Source organism: Motacilla alba, chromosome 1, assembly GCF_015832195.1.
Source record: "Motacilla alba alba isolate MOTALB_02 chromosome 1, Motacilla_alba_V1.0_pri, whole genome shotgun sequence".
In the NCBI taxonomy this organism is placed as follows: Eukaryota; Metazoa; Chordata; class Aves; order Passeriformes; family Motacillidae; genus Motacilla; species Motacilla alba.
Window position 1 is genome coordinate 25,520,772 of NC_052016.1, and position 14,751 is coordinate 25,535,522.

Below are 14,751 nucleotides of genomic sequence, written 5' to 3' on the forward strand. Positions count from 1 at the left end.
ATTGTGAATTGTAACCAGACAAGATCTCCTTTTTCAAGCTTCCAGAAACTGGCAAACATGTCTACTGCACAGGAAGTCATATTTATAGTTGCATTACTTTCCACAATAAACCAATTCTCCTATAATCAGAAGTTGTCTCAAGGCTTGCTAAATGAAAGATCTTTTATCTTGAGATTGCAGCCTCTTAACAGAAAGTTTCCAACTCTACAGTTAGTAATGGCTGCAGAGGGAAAACCACAGCTCAGTACAGCCCCCTCATCATTATGACACAGTAAAGTCATACCAGGATTTTTTATTTCAAAAAAAGGAGAAACAACTCTGAAATCCTGGTATTGCAACATGTGTTAATTACCCTGTTGAGTTACCATTTAATTTTCAGTCTGTGTTTAGCTGACCTACTTTTACTATCTAGCTTTAAATTCTTCTTGGATATAGACAGACAAAGAGCTTCTACTATATAAGCCTTATTATATATTTGGGCAAGGCCTCTGAGCATGCAGGTATTCCACAAGAAATCTGAAGCAGTACATTGCTTCATTTAAGGGAAATATATTTCAAACGTCTCCAAATTACAACAGGTGACAGTTAATAACTTGCTTGTACATTTCTACTGTCATCCTGCATATAGAAAATCATTAAGAAAAACCCAAACACCTACTTGAAATTTTCAAATTCTCTTCCAGCAACTGTATCAGAGTGTTTAAAAGGGCACAGCACTAGCTTTGGCCAATAATTCCCCCTCTTCCCTTAAATACAGAGGAAAAGAACACAATTTTCTAAAGGAAGATAGAGAGATTAATACTTTACCCAAGCAGAAATTCTTCAAAACCAAGAAATCAATGCAAAACTCATCCTTACCTAAAATTAGAAAAAAAGAGAGAGGAAAAGGTAAAAAAGATTAAGAATCATCCCCTGGAGCATTACACCTTCAAAATAGAAAGAATTCCCAAACAAATCTAAAGTAAACCAGAACAGGAAATTGCAATTTCTTTGAAACAGTAATTAACCTTATGAGGGGAACCACTACTAATATAAACAAATAAGCAATAAAGGAAACCATTTTAGCGGAAGGAAACTTGTCTTGAAGCACCGTGACAAGGGAATATAAAAACACTTTGCCTGAAGTGATGGGTCTCTAAAGAAAATTGGAGCAATTCCGTAGCAAGGACTATGCCGACACAAGCTTCAAATAGGTAATTTTCAAGGTTTCAAAGAGGAGGCTGGACCACAAAAATTCAGAAATTTTTTAATACAGGACTCAAATTTAAACTGAATGTAATCTCATACTCTTGTCAGACATAAATAGGAGGGTTTAGAAGGATATCTATCAGGCCAAATTGCTTTTATAATCATAGTTTTCCATGCCCAATACTTGTTATTTGTAAATAACTACAGCTAAAGTAAGAACAAGCATCATGGTGGTTATTTCATTATATTAAATGGTAATCAGAAATAAGAAAAGACAAAAAATCAGAAACTTCAACTTTCATCAGAAGCTAATGTTTTCAAAAATTTGCCTTAGGAACATGCATACAGAATTGAAAACAGATCTAACATCAGAATGTAAAATCATTACTTTTAGATAAAAACTAATTCTCAAATTTGAAGTACTTTTTACTTTCATTGCTTGCATTTCTTAAATAGCTGCAAGTGAGCAGTAGTCCTCTTGTATTTATTCCAGTGGAAGAAAAGAAGTTCATAGTGGTGTAAGAAAGTTATAAATAAAATAAATACCAAAAACAGAAACATTTTTATATCAGATTTTAAGTCAACTATCTGCAAGAAACAGCATTTCAGACTCTCCTTATTTGTTCTTGTTTATTACACTGGCGCCCTTTGTGGCTTCTTGTATTTTAGCAACTGGAACATACACAGTAAAGCTAGCAACACAACAGAAGTTTAGCAAAGTCAGACATAATTTGATTTTGAAAAACCACCACAGAAAAGAGCAAGAAGCTCTACAAACAGTGGAACCAACGTGGTTTGGCTCCCCATAAATTTGTGTCTCATGGGGATTTGAAAAAATGTAAGTAGGTCCACAAGCTCACACCAAGCTCTCTCTCTCCTACCTGGGAAGCCACAGGAATGAAATTTGCTAAAACTTATTATCATCAAATTTATAATCTCAAATTTCTCAGCTGGTCCATCCCCAACACTGTGAATGACTGAAAAACAGATAAAAGTCCTTCTTCCCTAGAACAACAGGTTAGTGACAGAAGTATGAGATCCAATACTTTTAAACAGCTTAATTACATTTTTACTAAGTGGTATTCAACTAAGGAAACAAACTCTCTTCATATCTGAACCAGCTTCTAAAATTCTATAGCAGTGTTAAGTTTTGTGACTTGCTATCTTTTTCATGCATTTAGGAGAATCACTACAAGAGAAAAACCTTTATATGATATTAAAACAAATCCCCAGTCAGCACATTCCAATATTTACAACCAAGGGGGGGTTAAATAAATTCAGAAATGGAAAATATTTGTTATAGAGATCTAAAAGACAAATACACCACCTATGCCTCATTACCCGCACAAAGCGAGTTTTTTCCTACCTCTCCTAAAGAGATTTGGGAAATGGAAATTTCCAACGCTAGAGAAGTGGCAGAAAATAACATGTACAAATTAAAAATGTCACAGGGTTGCACTCAGGAAGCTTAAGAGGTTATCTCTGGAAACACCTTCTCAAATGGAAAAATGGTGGCAGCAGCAATCATGGGAGATGAGGGAAAATCAGGACTATCTAAAAACAAGACAAACTCACCAAACCCCAAGAGGAAATCTGGAACAGGAATGAAGAAAGATCTCTGATGGTAACATTATGCACTTTTCTCATGTTGTTAACCAAAGACCAAAGGCACTGAAAAACCCTCTGAATTCCCCTGTCATTGTCTACCTGCAGGAGCTCAGACTAAAGGCTCCCACAGTGAGCCAGGAGTCAGGCAGCAATGGCCCTGAAAGGGTTCTGAAGTACAGACAGGCTACCAACAAACCAGGAACAAAGGCTTTGCTTCTGAGAAACACCTGACTGACGCAGAGCCTCAAACAAAATGCACGAAATCCCATCACAGAGGCGCTGTCCAGGCCCTTCTTAAAAGCCAGAGGACCCAAAAGAAAGGTTCCAGGCACAGACCTCTGCACTGCTGATCCACTGCATCACAAGCATGGACCACCTCTCTTTGACAAGCAATGTCTTCGTGGCACAACCTTGAAGCATCATGCTTCCCCCCGAGATAATAGTTTTTTTCAATTCCACTTGTACTACTCAAGGGTGGCATTTTTGTTTGTTTTGTTTATTTGGGCTTTTTTTGAGTTTTTGTTTTGTTGTGCGTTTGTTTGTGTTTTTTAAATTTATTTTATTTTTTAACCCTGAGATTCCCCATATCCTTCAGGATCTTGGAATATGAGACTGTTCAACTGATGAATGGATATCAAAACATCCAAAACCTGAAAGCAGATTGGAAAATGCATTTCTATGCACTCTCCCTGGAAGATGCCAACACCAAAGTGAAATAGTTTGCTGCAGGCTTCCTATGGTGCTGATACAACTAATGTACTAGCAAAGGCCACAGGAAGAAAAGCATACACAGCAAAACTAAAATACTAAATCTTCATTGTTTTGGAGACTTCAAAGGACTTTTTCTGAATATGTAAGACTCTGATGATGTCTTTTTGCATCACCCTAAGCATGGTGATCTTTGGCCACACAGAAGATAATAACTACTGAAATACCTGGATGAACCTAGCAAGCCTTTGAGAAAAGTACCTAACTGCACACAGAAACACGTGGTGGGTGACCTTGGTGTTATCAGACAAGGTCTCTGAAGCTTGACAACACATCACAAATGCCAAACAAAGAAAAGCATGTGCAAAAGACAGAGCAGTCCTTAGGTAAACCTGGATTTAAGTAGCCAAATAAATAATACTGAGCTACAGTTATAGCCATTTAACCCACTCACCTATTTTGGCTTGGTACATTTGTTATCTGGCTACCTGAGCCGGGACACTGCTGCCAACATCTGTTTCCTGCCTCTCAGGTCCTTCCTCAATCAAAGGTTCCTCTGGATTTGTGGGTTTGCCTGAGCCAAGGAGCCAGACAGAGCTTTCTCTCTCTCTCTCTCTCTCTCTCTCTCTCTCTCTCTCCAGGGCTCTTTGCTGCTTTGTGCAGCAAGAGACAACCACAGCCTGATGAACTTGAGGGCGGCGATGTCCTGCCTCATAAACCTGCACAAGTGAAGGTAGCAGTTTTACAGAACAGTTACTTTTTACACTTCTATTTCATTCAGTGCCTTTCAATTTTGGGAAAAAAAAAAAAAAAAGAAGACATTTTAAAGCCTTGTTTGATTTATTTTCTAGTTGCAAGCATGAAAAAAGAGGAGTATGGACCTAAAGCAAAAAATCAGTTCTACAGCCAAGGCACTGGTTATTTCACCAGAAGAAAACAAAAGCCAGAAATACCATTTCACTGCTCAAACTGAAAGACAGATTCTAGAAACACAGCTTACATAAAGGCACGTGTCAAACAATATGCTTATTTTTTGCCTAAACACTGACTCACTGAATAAAATCTATGTTACTCTTTAATGTAAACAGTTCCTTTAAAAGCAGGAAAATTAAATGCAGACAACATTAAGCTGAACATGAACTTTTGCCATCCCCATTTAGGCATCTGGGTAATTATAATCATTAACTCTATTAGCATATGCTGCAATGTAGGAAAAAAGTGTTCACATTGCATTAGAGAACTTTTAGATATTTTAATGATATGTTTACAATAAGAATTTACTTGTCTGGTGCATCTTTTGAGATTAACAGATCATAGGATGTTTGTTTTCCTGTAAGATATGTTTGCAAAATGTAATCAAAGTGCACATAAAGTTTTGTCTCAGGCATCAGTATAGCCTGAGATAAAACTTATTATCTCTTTATTAGAGGTAGTTGAGCCTTTTAGAACTAAGTTGGGTTGGTTTTGGGTTTTTCTGGCTAATTATTCAATTTGACCATTCTTTTCTCTTAAGGCAATATTATTTCCAAGAAATGTCACCTTTCCACTTATCAAGGTTGTTTACACTCTCCACAAATGTTATGCACTCAAGCTTCCATTTTTGAAAATTTCAGAAAGTAAAGGTGTGTAAAAATGCTGTGCTTGTAAAAACATTCTTTAGTAACAGAATGAGTCTCAACGCATTTCAGGTTTCCCACAAGTCATTTTTCTGTCTATCATTTTAGAAGTTTTTCCCACACATTGTGTTCCTGATATAGGCTTTGGCAGGTTGTGAGATACAAGCTGGCTGGAAAATGATAGCCTGCTTTCAGCATATTCTTGTACAGTTAAACATTAACCACTTTTTGCACAAGATAATTCAGACAGCAGCTCACACAGAGAATAGGTGACAGTTTCAGCTGAGGAAAGCTGAAGTCCTGAAGGATGCCAAAGACTTTGTGACAGTTCTACAGAGAAAACAAAGGAATCTTGAAAAAATAATCAGCATTACTTGAAAATTCTACATTGACTTAGTTTTGGTCTTTTAAGAGAGACTTGAGAACATGTGACAGTTAATGGACACTCACACACAAACAGCAGAACAAATATTGTCTGCATGTACATTGAGCCAGCCCTCACTAAGGGAATGACCAAGGCTTCAAAGCATATCAGAGAACATGCCCGTGTTTTCATATCAGTACAATGAATTTCCCAAATGCTTCATTAAGGAATCAATAGGTGAACCAGATTTGATGGGAACTCTTGCACCTGCAGCCCAAGGAAGTTCCAAAAGCCAGAGACAGCAGCACAAACTTGCTGTTTGTATTTTGTAATCTTTTATCTGTACAAATACACAAGAAGAAACAGGAGAGGGACAGCAACTGACTCACAGTCCTATTGCAAACCTCACTAATGTCAATACACTATCAATGTTAAACCCATGAGCGTGAAAAAGACTTCAGTTGATAAAAATCAGAATTCATGTAAGGACAGAGAAAGTTTCTAAAGCTGTCTGGATCACAGATATCTAATGGCACTTTTCATTTAGCCTTATGGTCAGCTATCTGCAAAAAGTGTATTGAATGTTTCATAAACAGTTTAAAACAAAAGTGCTTCTAATCAGATCTGGCAGGAAAGGGAGAAATGCATACATAGAATGAGGTAAGTGTGATTTTGCCCAGCTGAAGAACAGGGAATGGCAGAGCTTCAGGCCATGACTCACACAGACACTAAACAGTAGAGAGCTACAGATAATTCTCAGGTAAACTTTGCATGAGCCACTACGTCATCCTTCTCTACCCTTCCTGCATTAATCATGTCATTAGTAACCTGACGCAGCCCAAGAAGAATGTCTGATTTACAGGGAGCCGAGCAATACTAACAGAACAAACCCTTTGGCAGCTCAAAAAAAGGAAAGACCAACCTAAATTTCATTTCAGTTTGAACCACACCCTAAAAGAACATGGAAACTACGAAAAAGGAAAAACAAAAAAAGGTATCTTCCCACCATGAGATGACATACTTCACTAAAAGCTCCTGATGAACCAGTTAAGAGTACAAATACGAAGGATTTGCGAGAATGCACGGATAAAAATCCAGCCCAAACATGTACCAAAACAAAGCAAACGGGGCGGGGGGGAAACCCCCAAGCTTTCTTTTGAAGTTTTTACCACAGTTACGTAATTTCCATGTTAGTCTAGATGTTTTTAAACATCTTTTATAGTGTACAGTTGGGAACCAGTTGTACAATGAGTACAAAGTGTACTGTTAGGCAAGATTTATGTCTCAGCCAGGTATCTTGGTTACTGCACAAAATATAAAAAGGATAAGGGGAATCACTGGGACAAGTGAAGTGAAAAATGTAAAACTTCAGAATTTCTTTTAAAAATTATTGCTTAGTCTGAATTGATAAAAGTCACTTTGATAAATGTGGCTATAATCTACATTATTGTATATGGCTATTTCACCTTAAATAACCTGTAAAAGTAATGGCCACTTGAAGGAAGGGCAGATCACTGCCATTCATTCTAAAGCAAATGAAAAACCCTGTAGATTACCTTAAAAGCAGAATGGAATTATCCTTAGTTTCTTGAAACAAACAAAATTATCACCCAAATCAAGGTGTGCAGGTAGTCACAGCCGCTGCATTAAAACTCAAGTCCCACAAAAGCTATTTCATAGTAGCAATTTCCAGAAGAGCACCACAGAAAATGTGTGCTTAACTCTACGTGTATGGCAAACCCACTTCTTATGATAGTATTTTGTTCAGTTTCTCATGGCTTCATCTGTTTCTAAGTCTTCCTAAGGAGACTGTCTATTTTCTTGATACTTCCTTCCCATTGAACACTCCTTTTTTCCTCACTTTCCTCTCATTTTATCTTAGCAACAGGTCTGTGAACTGCCAAATAAATTTCTTACCTTCATGACTTTGAACCACAGGGTTGCAGGTCTACTATCAATCTTAAAGCAAAGCTCTAGAAATTGAAATCTCCTTTGTCTTTGACCCTCTACCAGAGCTGAGCTGAAACAGCCGAAATGTGTCACCTCAGTTAAAACCAGCTAACTATTTTGTTCCTGCTTATTATTAATGGCATCCTTTTCACAATATTAAAAGTAGTGTACAAAATATGACCAACTGTATAGCTAAATGGTAGCACAATAATCACAATATTACTTGAATGCAAAAATAACAAAGAAAATGCACTTATCTTCTCAAACCAGTTTGGAAAGCTTCTCTGTCATGCCATGACAGTAGCCCTATACCTCTTAAAATTTTAAAAGAGATGTTTTGAAGGTTTTCTAAACTTATGTAAATCGCATGTCCCTTTCCTGCCTTCTTGCTTTAAAGCCAACAGTAACTTGAGAGATGCAAAAAATTATTTTGTTCCTGGTAGCTGTTCAATGTCATGTGCTGGAAAACACAGATAACCCCAAATCTTAAACAGGCAGTAATCTGCCTTACAAATATTCCCTTTGTCATCAGTCTTTCTGAAGGTCAGGTAAAGACAATGTGGACACAGTGAAATAGCTCTCAGAAGAGTGTCTACATGGATAAACAGGGTTTGCCAGAAAACAATAGGTGTTTGTGCTTCATTCAGCAAAAGTGCTAAGGACAGTTTCACAACTTAGGTTTATTTTGGGAGGAGTGGGAATATCTGGCTTGTCTTTTTAAATTTAAGACTTGAAATCAAAGAAAAGATTTAGAGATACAATTCCAACAGCTTAATGAATATTCTGTAGTGTATATAAGCACCCTGGGGAAAACCTGCACTCAGATAAACAACAGATTCCATCTTCCCCTGCCCTGAGGAATATAAACCAGGCTCACAGTTTACACCTAATTCAATGGTGGCTTTCAAAACAAACATATTTCAGACATATCTAGCAAATACCCCTCTTCCCACTCTGCATCCGAAACTTTCTCTTGGAAACAAACGGCCTCTTCCTTTACAAAGATTTCATGGGTATCTTCCAAATCTGCCAACAGCAGATTGCATTACATAGTACACCTAAAAATTTTAAACTGACCTTTGTCCCCTCTGAGAAAGCTGTCTGTTCTAAATGGCCCACACACACTCAACAGAAAGCCAAAGGCCACAGAGACTCTTTCAAACCCATTAGGTATCTGTCCCATGGGGAGAGCCTGCCTCCACACACACACAAAAGGGTGAGAAGAGCTTTCTGCAGGGTTGAATATCCCACAGCACAGATCTGGGTCCTTAGAGGCTTTCTCTATACCTTCCTCAGTGACACTGCTTCCTTTGCCAGTACGAGCGGCAGAATGGCAAGGAGGAGGGGCACTCACAGCCCAGTAAGGCTGCACACCTACTGAAGTGAGAAGGAAGCTGCACTTCGCCAAAGGGAACATGCAGTGGAGCTTGCACAGCTACTATATAGCCCTTGCAAACACACTGAGTTTTCTGGTGGTGGCAACCGAATTTTATGCCTTCTGCCAAGTTAAAAATCTATTCCTAGCGAAGAAAAACAAAACCAAAGAAACAGAGCAGACAATGGCTACAGAGACTCCAGAGGAATGTAACGACTGTAACAAAAGGCAGCAGCAGTAGTGTGACAAGGGTTTATTAATGGGTCAAAAAACAAGCTCAAATGACTCAGACACAGAATCAAATCCCAGCAGGATTCCCTTAAATCTCCTTCAGAGACTGCAGGCCTTCATGCAGTTTGTATTAAAGCTCTCTTGAGATAGGTAAAAAGAAGGCTCTAGCTGGTCTTTCACCTCTTGATCAGAAGGATGCCTTACCAAAACAGGGCAGCATCACTACCCCCTTTAGCAGAGCAGAAACAGGCTCAGAAGAGCCAAATGGTACCCTCTGAAAGCAGGGCGAGGAGTCAAAGCGGAGCACACACAACTTCTAGCAAACTGCCACAGGTGCAATGCAAATGGTTTCCTCGGAGCGATTTCAAGAATTCTGTAAGAAAATTGTCAAGAGGGTTTGTGCAACTACTACTCAAAAAGTACATAAATAGGCTGTAAGTGTGGAGAGAGGTGACAACAGTGCAGTGACCTAGGTATCCTATCCCATTCGTTCAAGGAAGGCATGTCTAACCACCCTAAACTACAGCCTTGCTCTTTGGAAACACTACCTACCCTTGCCACTATTGGGACTTTCATGCCTGTGAATACTTTAATATTTCCTGTAGGTTATATATTCATATGTAGGTGTCATTCCAAGTACGCAAGAGAGAGCAGGGTGTTGTGATTTTGAGCATTTCTAAGTTTCACAGGTATTTCACAAAAATGACACCTTTAACTCATCTATGCCAAGCCTTACTTCAGTTATCCAACTTTAAAAGCTCAGTAGCACAAAGTTTAAAACATTAATTTAACAAAAAACTCAATTGCTTGGATTTTTAAAAAAACCCCACCAAATCAATTCAGAAATTCTACCCTTTTCACCAACAAATCTGCCGATATTTAAACAGAGTTTTCTAAGCAGTAAGAAAATATATTCCTTGATGTTCTGTGTATACCATGGAAGAGACTTTCATGAGGACAACCACAACAGCCTGGTTTTAGTTTCTTTCAGAATACCAAGACAAGTGCCAAATTCTTCTATACATTTAATGAAGAGGTAAATGCTTCAGATGCCTGTCTAAAGATGCAGGAGAAAGATCAGAATACACTGAGATCAAAAAGGGACAGTCACAGAACTGGCTGGAATTATGGACTGAACAGAAACAAAATCCACATTTACTGGTCAAAACCAACCCAATACACTTTGAAGAAAAATACAAAACAAACAAAAACCCTTTAAATTACATATTTTTTACATCACTGTTACAAGAAAGCACGTTATTTAAGTTCCTTGTGGTAGATCTCCTTAAAAAGCCAAGGAGACAGACTGATGGACTAACACAATTTCTCATATTTTGCATTGCTAGATAATTTTGTAAGGTGAATATTTACACTGCATCTCACAATTTTTTTTTTTCTTTTAACAAACAATTAGTAAAACAGGATTCTGATTTTATCTCCCTCCTGTGTCTGAATCTGTAACTGTTTGGTAATTACAAAAACTTTCTCCCTTTTGACTTTGAGAATGAATTCCCTGCTTCACTGTCAAAAATTCAGAATTTAAACAAGAAAGCCACTAGAGATCCAAAATTTTGTGCCTCTAGCATTTAAAAGCAAAAATAAATAAAATGTAAGTGACAAAGCAGGGCATCTCTAATTTTAAAAACTCAAACATGTTTCTTTTGTTGAAAGGTGTTATTGCAGCCTTTCTAGTATTTGTTATCTTATTAAAATAGCCAATAGAAAAGTGATCAAATGGCACATTACCTGAAAAAGTTTGAGGCAGACAATCATGGGAATACTTGAGATTACCTGACAGTGACATGGAGACAATTCATCACATCCAGAAAGCAGTGGGAAATCAACATAGCCTAGTAGAACTTTAGAAATCTAAGTGTTCAAGAAAGAGTTATCCAGAGCACATGAGCTAACCCAGACTAAATGGTGCCTTCTCCCTCTACTCCGTCATTACCCATCAGTAATAGATGGTTTAATACTAGAAATGTATTATGCAGTTTTTCACTCTTGGAAATAACTTCCAGGAACAGCAGACAAATCTAAAATATAATTCAGTTTGAAACAACTCTGTGTGTATATCAAATGAGTTGATACCGGCAAACAACAAAAAATATGTCTTCCTGTATCTAAATAATCCCATTTTCCTTCCCTTTCTTTTCTGTTACACCCTTGGATCATTTTCCAAAAACACAGATCATACTTGTTTCATTCATTAGCATGTAGCAGGGCTGAGTTCAGTTGCACTCAGGTCTTCCATCCACTAGCCTACCTTTATCTCCTCATGCACCTCACCTGAGGTCCCAGGTCACATCTCTATAAAAAAGCCCAACCAATGGCTATTATACCATTCAGCATCCCCATGATCCCTGGACATGAGCTACACTTTTCAAAGGACCCTTCAAGGTCAGTGACCCAGCTTCACAAACAGGCGAATTTCCAAAGAGGAAATCCTACATGAGTTCCAGCAGCTGTAATTTGTTTACTCCCTACCGTCATAAATTAATATTTTTTTAAACTATAGAAGAATATAGGAAAAAAGTACAGAAGAAACAAGTTTTTAAATTAAACAAAGAGCAGAGGCCAAATAGCAGTGCTTTATTTTAATATTCCTACAGGCATCTGCTAGACTTCAGTTAATCATATCATTCATGTGCAATATTTTAAATGGTAGAATCTTTACAGGATCAAGTCTTAATAAATTATTTTATAAAAAAATTATCAAGCTTATGCTGAAATAAGAACCTCTGAAATCTAAAGAAAAAACCTCTCAAGCCGTATTTACTTATGCTTGTTAAAAAATAATCATTTACGTTTGATTTTTACTGCAGATTCATACTATAAGAGGCACAATTCTGGAGACAACTAAGAGGAAATTTAGGGAAAATATCCCTAACTATCAGTGGAAGAGCTCTGAACCGGTAGGAATTATTTTTATTTGCATGCTTTTATATGGGAACTTCTGAAAAATATAAATAAAATACAAGCTTTCTCATGTCTGAACTTTTCAGTACAATGAAAATAATAAGAATCTGTATATACAGGACACTCTTTATGGTTAACTTGGTAGATTGATTGGTGAAAAATGTTAAATATTTTAAAAGCTAATTTAAATTTTAAGTCAGAGAATGCATTAGGGGAAAAAAAGAGATTTTGTTCTGCTTACTAAGGAACTCAGTTGATTAAATTAGTGAAAAGCACATTAGATATCAAATCAGTCCTTGAGCATAAAGTAAATGAGAAAATGTAAGTAGACTTGTATTCCTCCTTTACCACTTTTTCAAGTCAAAGATATCCCTTAAAATAGTAAACAAAACAATCCAAAATTATGTGAAGCCCCCATATATTTAACAAGTAGGTTCATACAGCCAGCAATATCATTATATTAAATACATACAGCAGTTATCACAATTGGTTTTGCCATTTGTACATTTGAGTAACAAGCAAAATTTTTTTCTGGATTGAAATGATGTTTCTGTAAACATAGCCTGGAATTTCACTGTTTCATTTAAATTAATATGGATCTTATGGTAAGTGGCCCTGGGAGAAAGCATATTTCTGATATCTTTGCATGAAAACACACACCTTCCTGAAACACTTCCTGTCTTGTTTTTGGATATTATCACTGTTGTCTGACAAGAATGAGGTCAGCTAGGATTTGTAGCAATACTTTACAGCAGCTGTCCGGCATTTCTTTGAAACTCCACAAGCCTTTAACTCCTTAACCGCCTCACCAAAACAGACATTGAAGTCATGCAGGAACACTAGAAGAATAATGACTTTTCAGGGTGCTGAATAGTCTCAAAGGGTTTAACAGAGGGAAGTAAAAGACTGAGCTTTACAGGTGAGCAAAAAAGAGCAAGATTATGAAGAGGGATGATAACTTAAGAAGTGTTACCACCTTTGTGGCAGCCAGGGATGGGGAGGCAAGACAACATGATATATACAGAAGGAAGAGACATACTGTGTTTGAAAAGCAGCAGAGAGACCCAGGTTTAAAATAGTCAGGTTTATCAGCATTCTCCCACAGAGAGCCACTTGGCTGACTCTCAACAAATAAAATAGTACATTTGCTCAATAGCATCAATAAAGCTGCACTAAAATTGTAGAAGCAGCAAAGAGTACTCTGAATTTGCACAGAACTTAGTTATAGGGTTACACAACAAACTTCCATGCCCAATACTTTCACAAAACTTCCTGATGTTTTAAAACTAGCTGTCTCAGGTCAGGCTGACTGTCAGAAGCCTTTTAAATTTCTATAGGAAGCAGCATTCACACAATCACTATCATGAGCTCAGTGCATGAATTATTCTCTCAGAAGCAAAAATTGTTTTGATCTGTACCAATCATGCCCATATTTCCATTAAACAAGCCAAAATCTGCACCCGTGTTACACTGGCTGTGGGAGGGCAGACAGAGGCACAAAGATACAGTATGGTATCTGGCATACAAGCTTTACTTGTATAAAAGTTAACGTGTTTAATTATTTTGAAGTTCCACTCCTCCTTCATTTAAGTAAATTTACTTGCTATCAGTTTCCTGAACTGAACTGGCCAGGGCTTCCCTTGGAGCAGCTTTAAGATAATCCAAACTTGCCGTATCACCAAAAGCAAGTTTCTCTGCTTTGTTGCTTTTCCACACATTGTGTAAGAGCTGTGGAGATGAGAACAGCTCTACACCACACCACAATCTCTCCAATTCAGGCACCAGAAAAGGTTCTGAGCAAAGAGCAACTAGGAGTGCAGAGTATGTGTTAAAAATGCTCATTCCAATAAGATTGGAATGAGACTGTGATCATGCAGCACAAATATCCTGATAAGAGAGATATCCAAAACATCTTACTTTCCTTTTTCACTGTGTATACAGGTGAATACAGGTGTATACTGTGTATACAGGCTCCCCCCCTTATGTCCTTTATGTACAGTGATCCTAGTTTGCATCTTCTTCCAAGAATTCTGTGATGACTTTGTGATTTGAACCATAATTTAATTACAATACAAAGGCTGGCTTAGTTTTAAAAGACCAGCATTCCTCCCTATGCTCCATACTGTCACACTTTGCAGGGTTTTGGCAGCAAGTGACTTAGCTCATCTGTTATCAAACTGTGAAACACTTCAGAATGTACAACAGATCTAAGAAAGCATTTATGAACTCCACTTGGGGAGAGAAAAAGATTTAAAACCAAATCTTTCACAAAACTGATTCTGTGTTACGAAAGTCTCTGTATGCCTCTGGCAGCTTCTGTTCCCATCTGAGGCAGGGCGTACCCACATGTAATGTATGTTATACGTGTGTGTGCAGGTCTGCAGGACAACCTCCATGCTGCCTTCCAAATGGCAACTTTTCAAGAAGCAGCTGCCACTGTGCACCTTGTTGTGTACAGCAGCTCAAGTTAAAAGCTGAGAAGCAAGTCAATACACAAGAAATTAGCTCAGCAAACCAAGAAAAACATAAAGAATGAAAAAGTAAGCAATTTGCAATAACTTCACTTGGCTCATGAATTGAATAAACAAATGCTTAGGAAGAAACTAACATTCAAATGAACATTCCCTGTCTTATCACAACAGTTCCTGATGAATTTAGTAACAATAATTACAGTAAATATGTATTTAATTTTATTATACATAATTGAAAGATAAAATAGAAGGAACAAATTAAATTATAATAGACCAGAAATATTTCGGGGTTTGAAACAATTGCTAAAGCTGACATGTTCC

General features: G+C 37.4%; 2 protein-coding genes across 9 annotated transcripts in view; one reads left to right on the plus strand and one right to left on the minus strand.

Annotated features, from left to right (window-relative positions):
- CMSS1 (cms1 ribosomal small subunit homolog) overlaps positions 1–14,751 on the minus strand; it is a 223,453-nt gene that overhangs the window by 108,156 nt on the left and 100,546 nt on the right. For 2 of the 6 annotated variants that reach the window (XM_038133428.1, XM_038133454.1), the window contains exon 2: positions 808–858. The exons of 2 other annotated variants lie outside the window; for them this stretch is intronic. In XM_038133428.1, the coding sequence (XP_037989356.1) occupies positions 808–858 (51 nt within the window). Of the gene's footprint in view, positions 1–807; positions 859–3,958; positions 11,792–14,751 lie in introns of those variants that run through there. 2 more of the 6 variants (XM_038133463.1, XM_038133479.1) reach the window with 2 other exon arrangements.
- The window catches only part of FILIP1L (filamin A interacting protein 1 like), a 190,918-nt gene that overhangs the window by 75,274 nt on the left and 100,893 nt on the right, over positions 1–14,751 (plus strand). For 2 of the 3 annotated variants that reach the window (XR_005256483.1, XM_038133379.1), the window contains exon 3: positions 11,866–11,955. The exons of the other annotated variant lie outside the window; for it this stretch is intronic. The gene's annotated coding sequence lies outside the window, so the exon portion shown is untranslated. The remainder of the gene's footprint in view (positions 1–11,865; positions 11,956–14,751) is intronic. 3 annotated transcript variants of the gene reach the window in all.